Source organism: Chrysemys picta, chromosome 8 (genome assembly GCF_011386835.1).
Source record: "Chrysemys picta bellii isolate R12L10 chromosome 8, ASM1138683v2, whole genome shotgun sequence".
Classification (NCBI taxonomy): Eukaryota; Metazoa; Chordata; order Testudines; family Emydidae; genus Chrysemys; species Chrysemys picta.
The window spans coordinates 45,730,072-45,749,807 of record NC_088798.1 but is presented as its reverse complement, the minus strand read 5'-3'; the positions used below and the strand labels follow the sequence as shown (position 1 = coordinate 45,749,807).

The window sequence follows — 19,736 nt, the reverse complement described above, 5'->3', positions numbered from 1 at the left end:
AAAAACAGACCCCCGCATGTCTTGGTAAGAGAGTTTAGCTAATCATATTAACTCTTGTACTTTTTGTGGTTTCCATATCACTGGACAGATAACTTTGTTGTGAGGAGACCTGTTTCCTGGGTGTGTTTACAATAAACTTTTAATACTGGAAATTGCATTTTAAAAAAATCATTAGTTATAGTGTACAGCTCATAAGAACCCAGTAATGCTTTGAATATGCTATGGGATCTTGAATAGGATTGCTCAGACTTGCTTCCCTGATTCCAACTACTTTAATTTACAATTTAAAGGCAATGTCATTTTAACTAGCTCTCTTTGTGGAAGCCTTCCTGCAAATCTGTGGACTGTAGGGGAAGAAAAGGAAGAGGTCCATGACTAGGACTCCTACATTCTATGGTAATACAAATAAAGTGCTGCCACTCATCCCCTTTATATTCAATAGAGCGGTATTTAGGGCACTCACCTGGCTAGATCTGAGTCCCTGCTCTAGAGCAGAAACTTGAACACAGATCTTTTCCAACACCCTGCCAGGTGAATATCCTAACTACCAGCCTATTGGGTACTCTGGGGTGGGTCTGTGTCTCTCTCCTGTTGAAGCTTTTCCATGTTGTATAAAATTACTTGAAAAGTCATTGGTGCAGGAACTGGAATCTAGGTGTCCCCTGCCCTCTCCCCACTGAGTGCTCTAACTACTGGACTATAGAGTCAGTCACACTGTAGTCCAATGGATAGTTAGGTATCTTATACAAAGGGGAACAGTTTCAACAGGACCAATTCCTACCCCAGAATATAGCCCAGTGGTTAGGACACTCAACTGGGAGGGAAGGGAGACCTGCAGTCAAGTTCCTGCTCCAGAGTGGCTATTCAATGGCCTAACCACTGCTCTTTGTTTGGTGAATGATGTCTGAATCCCCTGGTCAAAGTAAAAAGTTTTTTTTCATTTTCGGCTATTTTGATAATGTCAAAATGAACCAATTCAACATTTCCAAAATTATTTTTGTTTCAACCAAAACAACTTGCCAAAATCAACAGGAATTCAGTCGATGTTTCAGTCGATCCAAATGTGTTTATTTTTGCAATTATATATATATTTAGAATTTCCTTCCCGTTCTAATGAGTGGGAAAATAAATGACTAAGGGAGCAATTGAAGAGCCAGGTTCATAGGTGTCTAACAATATTAATTATGTGGAAATATAGTGATGCATTAACATGAGAATAGGCATCAGTGTAATCAAACATGCAAGCAGGAGCTTGCGAGCAGGACAACTGAAACAAAGAAATGGGGGGGCAGGCGGTGAGGGGAATGGAGGATTAATATAATCCAATAAATCCCCTATCAATAGCACTTTAAATATGTCAATCTATCATTATCACAATAGCGTACAGGCAAAGCAATTCCTTCTTTGCAACATGCCCAGAGACTAGTTAACATACAATCAAGGGAGTATAGGAGATTGTGTTACATACATATAACCCCTTCTTATATAAAAAGGACTACATACACACGGAACAAAGAAACATTCTCTATTGTCCTAAGTGAGCCCAGTTTCCTGGATCCCTACTCTTAGTGTAGTCCAAAAAGGGCTATTACATTTCAAAAATGCAAGTTCCACTCTCAACATGTCAATTTTTTCATAACAACTATATTCCCAATTTTCTGGAACCAGATGCTTATTTTAATTGGTATGTAGACTTCCAATTAGCTGCCAGAAACATAAATTTGGTAGGTGTCAGGATAATGAAAACTATGTCTTGATCTGTGAATTGAATTCCAAATAGGTTAATTTGCCCGTACTCAAAAGGCTATGTACATAACTGGTAAGTATGCCACGTCCACCAAATATGTAGGAATGTTTCTGCAGCATTGCTACACAAGCAAAAAAACAGATAGTTTTGCAAGGCCGGCTCTAACTTTTTTTCTGCCCCAAGCCGAAAAAAAAAAAGAGCACCGCCCGGCCGTAACACCACCCCAACCCCGAGCGCCACGCCGCCCAGCCAAAACATCCCCCCGAGCGCCGCGCCGCCGAAACACCCCCCCCTGAGCGCCATGCTGCCGACCCCCCCCCAAGCACCGCGCCACGCCACCCCACCGAAACAAAAACAACCCACCCCCCCGAGCGCCGCCCAGCCGAACCAAAAACAACAACAACAAAACCCTTGAGAGCCACCCTGCCGAACCAAAACAAAAAACCCTGAGTGCCCCCCGCAACCCCAAGATTGGCCGCCCCTTACAAGGTGCCACCCCAAGCACGTGCTTGGTCGGCTGGTGCCTGGAGCCGGCCCTGTCGTTTTGACATGAGCTGTGTGCATTAGAGAAGCTTACACTGACTTAAATTTGTGCTGAGAAGATTTTACAGATTTAAAAGCAACACTGAAGATTGATTGAGATGTGGATGTTGAAATCACTGCTTCAAGGCTGTAGGTTCAGAATATATTTCTGCTATACAGAAATCTCCACTGTTTTGATTAATCTGAGTGCAAATATAGTCTTACATATATATTCAATACCATTTTTATTCACTGACTCAAGGTATACAGAAGCGTTACTGTCTATTTTGCATTGTAACATGATTGTTCTGAAGTACTTTAAGAATTTTTCATACAATACTTCTTGTTGGGATGTTTGTACTCTGACCTAACCATGGGCCTTATTCATGTTGAATAGTAATTTACACCATGAGTATTCCCACTTTAGTCAAGTAGAGCTCTATTGAGTGTGAGTAAGAGTATCAAGGGGGGGGGGGGGGGGGAAGAAAATCCATACACTTCTATTTGTTGCTCAAAGAGGGATTTAGACATCCAAGTCTGAAGTCTTTAGGTCTCTTTTGCTTGTTCTACTTCAGAGCTGCACTGATCACAACAGTATTCCTAAAATGGAGTCTGAGTTCACACATGCTGAATTTGCTCCATTTACTGATAATTTTCAGTTTTGATTTCAATGGAATTTGGAATTCCTATTCACTCTTGAAAATCCCACTAGGTGCTTATCTGCATCACTACCTGTCTAAATACCTTTTTAAAATCTTGGTATCTTGCTGTTAATTGATGTATCTCGTTAGACTGACCTAACACTTGGTAAAGCACCCCCATCCTTTCGTGTATTTATACCTGCTCCTGTAGTTTTTTACTTCATACATCTGATGAAGTGGGTTCTAGCCCACGAAAGCTTATGCCCAAATAAATTTGTTATTCTCTAAGGTACCACAAGGACTCCTCGATTTTTTTGCTGATACAGACTAACATGGCTACCACTGAAAGCTTTTAAAAATCTGTTTGCAGTGGTGGTGTAGCAGTGTTGGTCCCAGGATATTAGAGAGACAAAGTGGATGACCACTTTGGACCAACTTCTGTTGATGAAAGAGACAAGCTTTTGAGCTACACTGAGCTCTTCTCCAGGTCTGGGAAAGGTACTCAGAATGTCACAGCTAAATATAAAGTGGAACAGATTGTTTAGCATGAGGATGCTAACACATATTCTAAGGGACCACTTCATTTTAAATGTGTCTGTTATGCTAAACAATCTGTTCCACCTTGTATTTTGCTGTGACTCTCTGAGCTCTTCAAGTCTTGGAAAATTACTCAGTGTAGCTTGAACGCTTGTCTCTTTCACCAACAGAAGTTAGTCCAATAAAAAGTTATTACCTCAACCACCTTGTCTCTCTCTTTAAAAATCTGTCCACTTACCCCTTCTTCGTATAATGCAAGGGTGAAAATAATCTTTTATCTGCACCAAGCCCTGCACCCACCTGAACTGTACTTAAGTACTTAGGGTAAAATCCATTCCCCCACCTGCATAAAGCGACTGTAATCTGGCTCTATATGGGTAGAGGGCAAAAGGTAGTAACATCAACAATGCTAACACATGAGGCCAGAGTGTGTAGTTGCCTTCCTCACAGTTAAGGGATACACATCAGATTTTATTTCATTCAGGCTGTTGCATGGGGTTTGGGAATGACTGGATGAATATAAAGGTAAATGTCATAGCCCCTGCCCATTGTGGCTTTCTGTGATGGCCTAAGCAGGTCTGGTTGGAGACTCTTTCCACAACATGTATGGACTGCATCTCACGTAGATCTTCTGGCCACAGTTTCCTCCTGCAATTAGGGTGACCAGATAGCAAGTGTGAAAAATCAGGGTGGGGAATAATAGGTGCCTATATAAGAAAAAGCCCTGAATATTGGGACTGCCCCAATAAAATCAGGACATCTGGTCACCCTACCTGCAATCATCCTAGGTAGTGGGGGGAATCTTGCACTGGCCCTCCATCTCCTGGTTGAATTTGAGCTTTCATACAGGCTGTAAATAAGTTATGGATACAGCATAATGGAAGCGCTTTGCATGGGGTGAATTTCTCCCCAGTGCATATTTGGTGTTAGTTAATTTTAAAAGCAGGAAAAAGATCACGGTTAGTTTTAAATATGACAATCTGAGTGAAAAATTATCTAGGCCCCATTCAGCAAAGCAGTTAATGTACTTTGGTGAATGTGGATAGCCAGCTGAATCAGGGCTAAAGGAAAAAAGATTACAAGGCAACTAAAATTTGTTTGTATCTGAAATACCATGTTCAGAAATGCCTTAAAAGCCGGGATGACCTTTCAGCTGGTCACCTTTCTAAATTATTTTTGCAACCTTGATAGAGTTTGAAATTAATTTAAGAGGATTTTGATAAAATAAAACAGGTTGGAAGCCCACATGCCTCTGGAACTTTTCTTCTCATTTAGAAAGCTATGTGATGACCCATCCAAATACACTGACATGTCAGATCCATGGAAACTAGTCCATCTGAAGACATTGCAAAAATAAAACCCAGTCAATAAATAGTTGTCCCCAACAAAATGAAAAAGAAAAAAAAACACTCAATTGCTAATGTCTTTTGAGAATTCATTATGGAAATTCTGTTAAAAACAGAATCTGCTAATCTCCTATGGATGAAATCTTGGCCCAATTGAAGTCAGTGGAACTCCTGATATTGACTCTAATGGGACACAGATTTCATCTCCTATATTTAACAAATGCATGTAACAGAAATTAATCAAAACTGCTTACTTGATCTTTGGTTTTTGATGAAAAATAGCTTCAGTCTCTCTTTAAATGTATTTTCATTCATATAAAATTCAACTTGTACCCTGAAACAGAAAATAGAGTATTAGAATTAAACAGTCAATCTATTAAATGATTATATATGTACATTTGCACCACAAAATATCAGCATTTTCATGTGATTCCTCTTAACATCTCTTCTTAGCATAAAATTAGAGGAACATATTAAGAATTTTAATTAAAATGCACATTTAAGCACTTGGAACATATTGATTAGCATAATTTGAAGTTAAATGCTAAAAGGACCTTATGTCATCTCATCTATCCTCTGTAAATGCAGGATTTGTTCCCTACACTACTCAGCATAGTGTTTGGCCTGTTAGTGCTTTTAAAATCATAAGCACTAGAGTTTAATACTTCCCTTGAAAGACTATTCTGCAGTCTGAAAAATCTCTGTCAGGAAGTCTTCCCTAATATTTAATATAAACTTCTTTTTTTCTTAGTTTAATTCTATTACTGCTTTCAATAATTCCTTCTCATTTCTTTCTCGGTCTTTACATCTTTCAATTATCTTATAGGGGGTACCTCATCCCCACCCTGTCCCCTCTAAACCATGGTTTGAGCTGCTTACAGAGTCCTTCCCCTGTTTGTGGCACTCAAGGGATTTTTTAAAAAAGGCCCTTTTCCCTCTCCTTCCCCTGGGAGAGGGAGAATCAGAGTAAAAGTAAAAGGCAAAGGTGGTCAGTCTCTTAGGCAGTCTTTCGGTTTCTCCTTTGGGGTTTGGCTTATCTGCAGGTATTCTGTCCTTAATCAGGGGTAGGGTCTGCCTCCAGCCCCTCCTTTTGGACACCCCTGCTTTATATCTGGTTCATGCAGTCTCAGGGGCTGCAAGTTCTACAGTTGTCTTCCTCTTGCTGGTCTGTCTACGTGGCCAGTGGTCTCTCAGGTATAGCAATTTTCTCCCTAGTCACCACCACTTCCTATGGAAGGCTTTCCCTTTTTAAGCTTCCTCCCTCCAGGCAGATCAAGTCTCACAGGTGTATATTTAGTGCTGGCTGAGCCCAGAAGGGCTCATATGCTGCCGCCTCTCTGAGACTGAGGAAATTACCCCTCACAACCTCACCCCTGCAGTCTTGGCATAGGTAATCTCCATCTCTGATTTTCCAGGAAAAGAAACTGGCATTAACATGGTCCTTTCCTGTCTGGAGTTGCACTCTGAAACTATGGGGTTGTAGCACCAGGTACCATCGCATTATACATGGATTCACGTCTTTCATGGTATGGAGCCAATAGAAGGGATCATGATCTGTGATCAAGGAGAAGGGGCTACCTAGCAGGTAATACCTAAGAGAATCTGTGACCCATTTGATCCCTAGTGCCTCCTTTTCAGTAATTGTGTAGGCCTTTTCTCTAAGGAATACCTTCCTAGTCAAGTATATGATTGGGTGGTGGCCTTCTTCAGTGTCTTCTGAGAGCAAGGCACTTAGGCAGACATGTGAGGCATCTATGTGCAGTATGAATTCACAAGAAAAATCAGGGCCGAAGGGCACAAGTGCCCGGCATAGTTGTGCTTTCAGTTCATTAAAAGCTTCCTCCCTGTTCCAATCCCACCACATCTTCCTTGGGTGGTTTACCTTTAATTAGGTCTTTAAGGCAGGCTGAGATTGAGGTAAAACTGAGGATAAACCTCCAGTAATAAATTGCCAGGCTGATAAAATACCTCATTTGCCTCTTCTTCCAGGGAATTGGGCATGGTATTAGGGTCTGTGCCTTGTCAATCACTAGTTTCATGAGGCTGCACCCTACGTGGTACCCCAAATTGGGTACCTCAGTCATGGCTAGTTACATGTTGTGGGGCTGGTCCTAAGAACCGCGTCAGCATTCTGATGGTGCCACCTTTTTAGTAACCCTGGGGAAAGCATGCCAGTTGCTTAGTTGGGGGACTAGGGAGAGATTACATTGCTTTTTAATAACGAAGTGCTTATCTTCATTTCTGCTCTTACATTTTTAACAGGAGACATTTATTACTTGGTTCCTGTTATGCAAAATATACAATCTTCAGTGAGTTTTTTCAGGTAAGTAAATAAAGCAACATAAGCTATTAGATGAGGTACTTCCATTTAAAAAGGAACACTTGTTACTGATCTCGTGACATGGTTTAAACTAATCTCACATCTTTTTGGAAAGAAAATTACAGTAGTCACTTACCATGAAACAATACATGCTAAAAGTAAGCAGTGATATAATAATGAGGAAAGAGAATGTGGAGGTTAATCACTTTCCTATCAACTGGCATTGAGTCTCTCTGATAGCCTGCCAGCAGCTGTCTACTTCTCCTTTCCTTTCCTTAGCAACCACTGCTTACAAGCAGATTGGGATTCCACAGTGTGGTGGTTTCCATGGCAAAATGATTACAAATGCAGCTCACTTGTACATTCTACTCCCTCTTTTTTTAACTGAAGTGAAAACTACAAGTGAGTTCTACATATGCATAAGCTGTAGTAAATTTAATAGCCAGAAAGATAGATAGATAGATAGAGATATTATACTTATACAATGCATCTAATACTCTGTTAACTTTGATTTAAGCCTACAGCAGAAAGAACAGTAGCACAGACTTCCAGAGAGAGAGAGCCTTTGGTCTGGCATTAACTAGATTATATAAAATAATTTTAAGTCAGAATAAATGGTTTGGGGAGAAGCCCATTTGTGTCATTTAGGGCAGAAACATTAGGGTGGAGTTTCATCCTTAGCTCTGCATTCCTTGTCTCTTCAGAATCTGAGGAGAGAACTGTCTGCTTAAATTTGTGTGCCATTCTTCTTATCTCATATTAAGAGATACTAATATTACATGTTAGTGCTTAATATATCACTTTAATTCTGAGAAGTACAACTGGAGAATGAATGGCTGGAGGTAAGGAACGTGAGCAACCATCTACAATATTGAAACACTTAATATTAGAGAGAGGATCTACAGCTTTAGTCCATGCCCATTACAATCACTACAGTCTCTCCTGAGTTTACTCTTTCTTGCCTGGTATTATCTGCTCTAGTTAACATAGATCAGATGGTAAATACCTGCCATAAGAAATACATACTTTTCTGGAAGAGCACATCAGAAAACAAGAATGACCCAGTCTTGCAATTCATGCTGGCATATTGTTCTACACTATCAAAGGAAGTATAGCACCTTCTAAATCACCAACAGAACTTTTTTAGCACCTGGCTTTTCTCTAGAAATTTTCCATTCAAGCACTGGTCAGACTGAACCTGCTTAGCATAAGAAGCCTGATTATTACAGGAGCCATTGCTATTCATTTTATGGCTGTTTGTCTTTTTAAAATGAGAATCAAATCGCTTAGTTAATATTTTTTTTCTTTGACATAGTGCATAATGGAGTTTATTGTAGATGTTAATAGGCTCAGATTATTAAGTATAGTTGCTAAGGGAGTTTTAAATGAATGAGTGAGGCTCATATGGTGCATTTTTGTAAATCCTGCACATTTATATAGCAGTAGAACATTTTTCTAAGACTTGGTTGTGCCTGGTGGTCTGATTTTATCAAAAATGAATGTATTCAGACCAAATGGTGATAACATAATGTGTACACACAACTTGTAAACCTACTGACCTCTGGAATGTATCTTCTTCTTCGAGTGCTTGCTCATATCCATTCCATTAGGTGTGTGCGCGCCGCGTGCACGATCGTCGGAAGATTTTCTACCCTAGCAACACCGGCGGGTCGGCTGTGGAGCCCCCTAGAGTGGCGCCTTCATGGCGCTGAATATATACCCCAGCCGACCCGGCGCCCCCTCAGTTCCTTCTTACCGCCCCTGACGGTCGTTGGAACTGTGGAGCGCTGCTTAGCTGTTCTCCACTCTCCCTAGCTTAGTTAGTCATCGCAGTTATAGTTATAGTTATAGTTATAGTGTTATAGTTAAATAGTTAAATAGTTTTAAAAGTTGTTCTAGTTGTTATTGTAGTTCAGGGGATTAAGGGGGTCGTCTCCCCCTTTCTCCCCCGGCCGCGGGGCCAGGCTCATGCCCAACGCTCCCGGCTTCAAGCAGTGCGCCTCCTGCGCTAAGCCTATGCCCACGAGCGACCCGCACGACTCCTGTCTGAAGTGCCTGGGAGAGTCCCATCAAACAGATAAGTGCAAGATCTGTAAGGCCTTCAGACCAAGGACCAAGAAGGAGCGGGACTTTCGGCTCCGGCAACTCCTGATGGAGGCGGCACTTAGTCCGGACGCTCCATCTACAAGCCAGGCCCCGGCACCTAGCGCCTCGGTGCGCAGTGCCCCGGCGGCACCGGCCATGCCGACCACGCGAGTGGCGTCGGACAAGCCTCCCCGGCACCGGACCTCGTCGGCACCGCAAGCACAGCAAGTGCCTCGGCGCCGGTCATTATCCCCAGGGCATAAAAAAGCCCATAAGACGGGGACCTCCGTGCCGAAGACGCCGGCTCCCCCAGTGCCGGGGGTAGAGCCGCGTCCGCCGGTGGAGCACCGGAAACAGGTGCCTCCAGCACCGTCGACTCCGGCGCCGAGGCCGTTGAGTCCGGTGCAGATAGCGTCTCCACCGAGGCCGGCGGTGATACAGTGCCTCCCGTCGACTCCAGAGACCTTCGCGGCGGCGAGAGACTTAATAGCTCTCACGGAGCCGGCACCGCCCCAACCACCGGCACCGACGGCACCGTTGACTCGCCCGGTCCAGTCGAGGGGGAAACCTGCCTTGATGCGCCCTCCATCGCAAGGGCTGGAACCTCGGCACCGATCCAGGTCCCGAAGCAGGTCCCCACGCCGCTCGCAGTCCCGGCGCCGAATATCACCTCGGCACCGGTCGTACTCGCGGCCAAGATCTTCGTCGCGGCACCGCTCTACGTCTCGGCACCGCTATGATCGTCGGCACCGATCAACGTCGAGACGTAGTTCTCGGCACCGCTACGGTCGACGCTCGACGTCGAGAGGCCGCTCCCGGCACCGGGCATACTCCAGGTCCTCGTCGCGGTCCAGATCCGACTTCCGGCACCGACGAGGTCATCGGCACCGGTCGCGGTCCCGGCACCGATCGCCGGCACCGCGTAGAGATAGATCATCTCCGGACCGGCACCGTGCGGCACCGCAGCCCACGGGAATCGTCTCGACGCTCTCGGCACCGCCGTGGCCATCGAGATCGGTGTCTCGCTCCTCGGAGGACCTCTCGAGATCGGCATACCCCCCTCAGGGGCAAGCCGAGGAACAGGACTTGGGCCATTGGCAGGACATAACAGAGGACCATTCTCATGGCCCATCTCACTGGTCGTTTTGGACCCCGTGGGCGTACCATCAGGCGCAAGGGGCTCCAATTGCTTCGACCTCTCACTCCGGTCACTCCGCCAAAAGGGCCCCGGAGTCCACCATCTCTCGGCCTCCGCCAGGGGGCATGGAGGCTTCTGTGTCCGCACCACCTGACGCCCTGGACCCAAGCACAGGTGATGCTCCGGCCCAGGAGCAGGGAGACCAGGACCATCCCTTGGATCCCGTTCCACCGGAGGCATCTTCCTCTTCCTCTCTGGATGAGGCAGTGGCGGGCACATCGTGCACAGGTCCACCTCCAATAGATCTTCGGGCTCACCAGGATCTTCTGCGTAGGATGGCCCGTAATATGGACCTGCAGGCGGAGGAGATAGTGGAGGTGCACGACCCGATCGTGAATATCCTCGGAGCGGATGCCCCATCGAGGGTGGCGTTACCCCTGATCCGCACGATACAAGCCAATGCATCTACGATATGGCAGACTCCTGCCTCTATCCCACCCACAGCGAGAGGGGTGGAAAGGAAATACTTCGTCCCGTCTAAAGACTACGGGTACTTGTATACCCACCCCCAGCCGTGTTCACTGGTGGTGGCATCAGTGAACGCAAGGGAGCGCCACGGCCAGCAGGCCGCAGCGCCCAAATCAAAGGAGGCTAAGCGCCTCGATTTATTCGGCCGTAAAGTTTACTCAGCCGGGGGGCTGCAACTTAGAGCGGCTAACCAGCAGGCGCTCTTGAGCCGCTATAGCTTTAACTCCTGGAACTCTATGGGGAAGTTCAAGGAGTTGGTTCCCCAAGAGTCCAGGGAGGAGTTTGGAGCCCTGGTAGAGGAGGGTAAGAAGGTGGCTCGGACCTCCTTACAGGCCTCCTTAGACATAGCGGACTCTGCTGCGAGAACCCTGGCCTCAGGTATCGCTATGCGGAGGATCTCCTGGCTCCAGGTTTCGGGTCTGCCTCAGGAACTGCAGCAAACCCTGCAGGATCTACCCTTCGAAGGACAAGGGTTGTTTTCAGAAAAGACGGACTCTCGCCTGCAGAGCCTCAAGGACTCCAGGACGATCATGCGTTCCTTGGGGATGCATGTTGTGGGCCCTCAGCGCAGGCCATTTAGACCGCAGCCTCAGCGCTTCTACCCCCCCCCCGCCTCGTCAGAGACAGGACTCGGCCCGGAGGCGAGGGCGAGGTGGTAGAAGAAGGTGGACCGGCCCTCAACCCGGTCAGAACCAGGGGCCACCTAGACCACCTTCAGGCCCCAGGCAGAACTTTTGAAGGTGCGGTCGAGGACGGCGCCCCAGTCATCCCCCAGGATCCAGCCCCCTCCTTTCGGGATCGCCTTTCCCATTTCCACCATGCCTGGTCCCTTATAACCTCGGACCGTTGGGTCCTTCGCACGGTGGACAGGGGATATGCTATCCAGTTTTCTTCAATCCCCCCCTCCTCCCCCCCTTCCCCGTCCCTCTTCAGGGACCCTTCTCACGAGCAACTTCTTATACAGGAAGTTTCCACGCTCCTTGCTATGGGGGCCATAGAGGAGGTTCCAGTGGAGTTAAGGGGCAGGGGATTCTATTCCCGTTACTTCCTCATTCCCAAGTCCAAAGGAAGTCTGCGACCTATCTTGGACTTGCGCGGACTCAACAAATTCGTAGTAAAGTTGAAGTTCCGCATGGTCTCTCTGGGGGCCATTATCCCTTCCCTCGATCCTGGAGACTGGTTCGCCGCCCTCGACATGAAAGACGCATACTTTCACATTGCAATTTACCCGCCTCACAGACGCTTCCTGCGATTCGTGGTAAGCAGGGTGCACTACCAATTTGCAGTCCTTCCCTTCGGCCTATCCTCGGCCCCAAGAGTGTTCACGAAATGTATGGCTGTCGTGGCAGCGTACCTTCGTCGGCAAGGGATACAGGTGTTCCCGTACCTAGACGACTGGCTGGTACGCGGTCGCACCAAAGAGCAAGTTCGAGCTCACGTCCACATAATAGTGCACACATTCAACAAGTTGGGCATCCTACTCAACAAGGACAAATCCACTCTAGAACCTACCCAGAGAATAGAATTCATCGGCGCAGTTCTAGACTCCAGACGTGCACAAGCCATCCTGCCAGACAATCGCTTTTGCACCATCACGAGCCTCATTCAAGGACTCAAGGCCTTCCCAACTACCACGGTGAGGTCGTGCCTTACCCTACTAGGTCACATGGCTTCCTGCATGTATGTAACCAGGCATGCCAGACTTCGGCTTCGCCCACTCCAGACCTGGGTGTCATCAATATACCGCCCACATCGGGACAGCCTGAACATGGTGGTCACGGTCCCGAACTCGGTCCTGACCTCCCTCACCTGGTGGCTAGATCACAGTGTGGTTTGCGAGGGGATGCCGTTTCACGCCCTACAACCCTCTCTGCACCTGGTCACAGATGCTTCATCTCTGGGTTGGGGCGCCCATCTCAACGAGCACCATACCCAGGGCCTGTGGACTGCACCCCAGCTAGCCCTGCACATCAATGTTCGGGAACTGATGGCGGTGCGCCTGGCGTGCCAGGCATTTCTCAATCTCCTACGTGGCCGCTGTGTGTTAGTTCTCATCGACAACACCACGGCCATGTTTTACATCAACAAGCAAGGAGGAGCACGTTCGTCAATTCTATGCCAAGAGGCCATTCGCCTGTGGGACTTCTGCATCGCCCACTCAATCCATCTCACGGCATCGTTCCTCCCTGGAGTCCAGAACACTTTGGCGGACCGACTCAGCAGGTCCTTTCAAACACACGAGTGGTCTATCCGTCCGGACATCATACATTCCGTTTTCCAGAAGTGGGGGTTTCCCCAGATAGACCTGTTTGCATCTCGAGACAACAGGAAGTGCCACGTGTTCTGCTCCCTGCAAGGTCGAGCTCCGGGCTCCCTCTCGGATGCGTTTCTCCTTCCCTGGAAAGACCACCTGTTTTATGCCTTCCCTCCGTTTCCTCTGGTCCACAAGGTACTGCTCAAATTGCGCAGAGACCAGGCACAGGTGATTCTGATCGCCCCAGCGTGGCCGAGACAACATTGGTACACCACACTGTTGGAGCTCTCGGTTCAGACACCGATCCCGCTTCCATTATGCCCGGATCTCATCTCTCAGGACCACGGCCGCCTGCGTCACCCCGACCTGCAATCACTCCACCTCACGGCGTGGCTGCTCCATGGTTCACCCAGGCAGAGCAGCAATGCTCGCACTCTGTCCAACAGATTCTGCTGAGCAGTAGGAAGCCCTCAACACGGACCACGTACCTGGCCAAGTGGAAGCGGTTCTCCTGTTGGTGCGAACAACGAGCCACGTCCCCGTTGCAGGCACCTATTCCTCTCATTTTGGAATATCTCCTCTCCCTAAAACAGCAGGGGTTGGCGATATCTTCAATTAGAGTTCACCTGGCCGCTATATCGGCCTTTCACCCAGGGGAACTCGCGTCCTCGGTATTCTCTAACCCGATGGTCATTAGATTCCTCAAGGGCTTAGACCGGATGTACCCACAACAACGTCAGCCCGTTCCGACGTGGGACCTCAACCTGGTTCTCTCCAAGCTCACAGGTCCTCCATTCGAGCCACTGGCCACCTGTTCACTTCTGTACCTATCCTGGAAGACAGCCTTCCTCGTAGCCATCACCTCAGCAAGGCGCGTTTCTGAACTCAGGGCGCTTACATCCGAGCCCCCTTACACAGTTTTTCATAAGGATAAAGTGCAGCTTCGTCCACATCCTGCCTTTCTCCCTAAGGTGGTTTCTCCATTTCATATCAATCAGGATATATTTCTCCCGGTCTTTCATCCTAAACCACATGCTACTCGCCAGGATCAACGTTTGCATTCTCTGGACGTACGCAGGGCCCTGGCCTTCTATATTGACCGCACAAGGCAATTTAGAAAGACGACGCAACTCTTCGTTGCAGTGGCTGACCGAATGAAAGGCTCACCGGTCTCCTCACAACGCCTATCCTCCTGGATTACGTCTTGCATCCGGACTTGCTATGACCTGGCAGGTGTCTCAGCACCACACCTCACCGCTCACTCCACGAGGGCCCAAGCTTCCTCGACGGCTTTCCTGGCGCAAGTTCCGATCCAGGACATTTGTAGAGCGGCAGTTTGGTCGTCAGTCCACACGTTTACAGCTCACTATGCACTAGTGCAGCAGTCCAGGGACGATGCTGCCTTCGGATCAGCGGTTTTGCACACAGCAATGTCTCACTCCGACCCCACCACCTAAGTTGGGCTTGGGAGTCACCTAATGGAATGGATATGAGCAAGCACTCGAAGAAGAAAAGACGGTTACTCACCGTTGTAACTGTTGTTCTTCGAGATGTGTTGCTCATATCCATTCCAAACCCGCCCCCCGTCCCCACTGTCGGAGTAGCCGGCAAGAAGGAACTGAGGGGGCGCCGGGTCGGCTGGGGTATATATTCAGCGCCATGAAGGCGCCACTCTAGGGGGCTCCACAGCCGACCCGCCGGTGTTGCTAGGGTAGAAAATCTTCCGACGATCGTGCACGCGGCGCGCACACACCTAATGGAATGGATATGAGCAACACATCTCGAAGAACAACAGTTACAACGATGAGTAACCGTCTTTTTTCTGTTCTATACTCCCAAGTAAATAATACCAGCCAATTTTTAATCTCTCGCTTTTTTCTGTTCTTGATAGAAAGTGAGGAAGAAATCATAGTTCTTTGCTCTCCTTATCAGAAAGTAATCTAAGGAGATGGTAGAGTGCTATTTCTTTTGGTTAGAGATGGATTAATTCCAAGGCCAGAAGGGACCATGGTGATCATCCAGTCTAACCTCCTGTCTAACACGGGTAGCAGGACTTTCCCAAAGCATATCTTTTAGAAAAACAACCAATCTTGATTTTAAAAATTAGACAAATTCAGACTGGGATGTCTTCAGCTTCCAGCCATTGGCTCGTTTTATACCTTTCTCTACTAGATTGAAGAGCCCATTATCAAATACTTGTTCCAGATGTAGGTTCTTACAGACCATTCAAGCTACCCCTTAACTTTCTATTTATTAAGCTAAATAGATAGAATCAAGGGGCTCAATAACTAAAAGGCATGTTTTCTAATCATTCTTGTGGCTCTTCTCTGAACCCTCATTTCAACCTTCTCCTTGGGTTGTGGACATCAGAACTGGACTCAGTATTTCAGCAGCAGTTGCACCCGTGCCAAATACAGAGATAAAATAACCTCTGTACTCCTACTTAAGATTCCCCAGTTTATGCATCCAAGGATCTCATTTGCCCTTTTGGTCATTGCATCGCACTAGGAGCTCATGTTTAGGTGATTATCCGCCCCAAGCCCTAAGTCTGTTTTACAGGCATGTAAAGTATGTAAAAGCAGAGCCAATTAAGATGCCATTCAATTAATCTCTCCTATTGCTACCTATGTCACAGATCTCAAATGCTCCATGGAAACCCTGGCTTTGTAAATTTAAGAACAGGTCTTATTTAGTATGATTTTTGATCCAATCTCCTATTTTCCCAGATTCGTGATTACAGAATCATAGCACTGGAAGGGACCTCAAGAGGTCATCTAGGCAAGTCCCCTGCACTCATGGCAGGACTAAGTATTATCTAGACCATGCCTGACAGGTGTTTGTCTAACTGCTCTTTAAAATCTCCACTGATGGAGATTCCACAACCCCCCTAGGCACTCTGATTGACACTCTTCCCACATAAACAAATTAAGTTCTTGCTTTTCTCAGGATACCACACAGTGTGCTATCAAATAACTCTCCTGTTAGTAGAATCCTTCAAAAGAGTAGAAGCTTTTTAAGTGCAACCGAAGTACAAGTATACATTGCACTCTACTAACTGATTCAGAATGTAATTCAAGCTGCCCATTTAACATGAGGCAAAGAAAAGTATAGTGGAAAAGTACCCATTTAAAGGTACTCTGTACTTCACTCTGAGGAGACTAGTGTAACGGTTCCTTCAATTGACTATAAATCTGTAGAGCAAATCTGTCTGCAGTAGAAATTCCAGCTGTGTAACTGTAGTCACCTGAAATCTGCTAATGAAAATGTCTATAAACCACCTGTCCATAACTATTTAGAATGGCATTCTGCGGGTACAATCACACTTTAACTTGCCAGAACAGGAAATCTATAAATTCTCTCTCCTCTGTTTAAAGCAACAGCTTTGGGTTAAAGTGATCCTTTCATAATTAATAATATCAGTAGTAATTCTCTAAACATGCACAATGAGAGTTTGAATGTGAACAGCTGTAGCCCAATTACCATTTCCTGACCTTGGGTTCGATTCTACAATTGAAGTCAGGATGGAGATCAATTATATTCTTTTAAATTTTATTTAAGCTGCACCTATGAAAGGAGAGCCTACACACCTTATTTTGTGCACATATGAGAGTAGCCTCCCCTGTTCAGGAGAACTGGACAAAATATTCCCCCTGTTTTTAATTATTTAAACTTTTAAAAAAAATTATGAAGCTTATTTGGTTTTGAAGCCTTTTGTAAACTGTGAAGTGTTTTTGCTTGACATTTTCTTTACTGTTAGGATTGCAAAAATGTTGTGACTAATATTTAAAATGTCATAAGAATGGCTATACTGGGTCAGATCAAAGATCCATCTAGCCCAGTATCCTGTCTTCCGACTGGCCAATACCAGGTGCTTCAGAGGGAATGAACGGAACAGTGATCTATTCCCTATCACCCATTCCCAGCTTCTAGCAAACAGAAGCTAGGGACACCATCCCTGCTCATCCTGGCTAATATCACTGGTCTACAATTTTTGAGAAGTCGTCTGCTTCAGAGATAAAATGTGCTATTTATTATGTATTTTGATGTGCTGAATTCAAATATGACAATTAAAACAACTGATTGGCTACTGTTTCTAAGATATTTAAGTTTTTACATTTTATGTCTATGTATATTGTGTAGATAGTAGAGTTTTAATCATAAATTGTAAACCTAGGTCTTTTCATGTGTTTATGGTTGCTTTACATGATAATATTTTACCTGTCCTGTTTATGTAACACTTTAAAAATCAGCAAAAGGGTTATATAAATAAAATTTATTATGAAACAAAAGGCAAAAAACTATTTTGTACATAGTTTAGTCCTATTCAGTGTCTACTCGGCGCTTCTTGGCTTGTCTCTTGTATTCATTAAATGGAGCATCTCTTGTCACTGTTCAGCAATAGTCTGCAAGCATTGATGGGCTCCATTTGCCCTGATAGCATTTCTCCATTGTTGCAATGTCCTGGTGAAATCGCTCGCCGTGCTTGTCGCTCACTGCTCCGCAGTTTGGTGGAAAAAAATCTAGATGAGAGTGCAAAAAATGTATCTTTAGTGACATGTTGCAACCAAGGCTTTTGTATGCCTTGAGGAGGTTTTCCACCAACAACCTGTAGTTGTCTGCCTTGTTGTTTCCGAGAAAATGTATTGCCACTAACTGGAAGGCTTTCCATGCCGTCTTTTCCTTGCCACGCAGTGCATGGTCAAATGCATCATCTCGAAGAAGTTCACAAATCTGAGGACCAACAAAGACACCTTCCTTTATCTTAGCTTCACTTAACCTTGGAAATTTTCCACGGAGGTATTTGAAAGCTGCTTGTGTTTTGTCAATGTCCTTGACAAAGTTCTTCATCCGATCCAGCTTGATATGTAAGGGTGGTAACAAAATCTTCCTTGAGTCAACAAGTGGTGGATGCTGAACACTTTTCCTCCCAGGCTCCAATGACTGTCGGAGTGGCCAATCTTTCTTGATGTAGTGGGAATCTCTTGCACAACTATCCCATTCGCAGAGAAAACAGCAGTACTTTGTGTCTCCAGTCTGCAGACCAAGCAAGAGAGCAACAACCTTCAAATCGCCACAAAGCTGCCCCTGATGTTGGTCATAGTTTATGCACCTCAAAAGTTGTTTCATGTTGTCATAGGTTTCCTTCATATGGACTGCATGAACAACTGGAATTGATGGCAAAACATTGCCATTATGCAGTAAAACAGCTTTAAGACTCGTCTTCGATGAATCAATGAACAGTCTCCACTCATCTGGATCGTGAACGATGTTGAGGGCTGCCATCACACCATCGATGTTGTTGCAGGCTACAAGATCACCTTCCATGAAGAAGAATGGGACAAGATCCTTTTGACGGTCACGGAACATGGAAACCCTAACATCACGTGCCAGGCGATTCCACTGCTGTAGTCTGGAGCCCAACAGCTCTGCCTTACTCTTGCGTAGTTCCAAATCCCTGACAAGGTCATTCAGTTCACCCTGTGTTATGAGGTGTGGTTTAGAGGAGGAGGATGGGAGAAAATGTGGGTCCTGTGACATTGATGGTTCAGGACCAGAAGTTTCATCCTCTTCCTCTTCCTCCTCTAACTCAAGTGAGAATGATTCTGGTGCATCAGGAACCAGCAGTCCTTCTCCATGGGGTACTGGGCGTATAGCTGATGGAATGTTTGGATAATGCACAGTCCACTTTTTCTTTTTTGACACACCTTTCCCAACGTGCAGAAGTAACAATTGCTGGTATGATCTGTTGGCTCTCTCCAAATCATTGGCACTGCAAAAGGCATAGATTTCCTTTTCCTGTTCAACCACTGGCGAAGATTTGTTGCACAAGTGTTGCAGCATATGTGTGGGGCCCACCTCTTGTCCTGATCTCCAATTTTGCAGCCAAAAGAAAGGTGATAGGCTTTCTTAACCATAGTGGTTATACTGCACTTTTGTGATGCAAAAGTCACTTCACCACAAACATAGCAAAAGTTATCTGCACTGTTCACACAAGTACGAGGCATCTCTACTCACTTTGGCTAAACAGAAATGTGTCCCTTTGCAAAATCAAACACTGACAAATAAGAGAGCACGACACTGTATGATTTTAGAGCTGATATAGGGCAATTTGTTCAGCAGAGTGATGTAAGCTTCGTTATGATTGCATCATCCATGACTTCCAGGAATAACATGATGCAATTCATATCATGTATGATGCAATACCAGCTTCAGATTGCATCATTCATTGTTTTGCCTAAAAAGCAAGTACTGTCCAAACCCAGTCATAGATTTATTCATAGATCTAGTCAAAGATGTATTTTAGTCATTTCTGGTTTAAATTGAGATCCCTTCCCTTTATAACTCACTTATCCTCCACCATTCCCAAGTCAAGGGTCGTATATACTGACCCAATAGCATATCTTGAAAACTAGAGCCAATCAACAATTTTAAGCATCATTTTCATTCTCAGTGACCCAGAATTAGTAAAGTTTGACTACATTTATTTCAGAAGCATTTTGGCTGTAGAGCAGTGTATCCTATCCTCCATGAACTTATCTTGTTCTTTTTTGAATCCTGTTATAATCTTGGCCTTCGCAACATAATCTGGTAAAGAGTTTCACAGTTTGACTCTGTGTT

General features: G+C 45.7%; 1 protein-coding gene across 6 annotated transcripts in view; it reads right to left on the bottom strand.

Annotated features, from left to right (window-relative positions):
* Positions 1-19,736, bottom strand: part of KCNT2 (potassium sodium-activated channel subfamily T member 2) — a 298,580-nt gene that overhangs the window by 211,446 nt on the left and 67,398 nt on the right. For all 6 annotated transcript variants that reach the window (XM_042840686.2, XM_042840688.2, XM_008164277.4 and 3 more), the window contains exon 2: positions 5,048-5,127. In XM_042840686.2, coding sequence (XP_042696620.1) covers positions 5,048-5,127 — 80 coding nt within the window. The remainder of the gene's footprint in view (positions 1-5,047; positions 5,128-19,736) is intronic.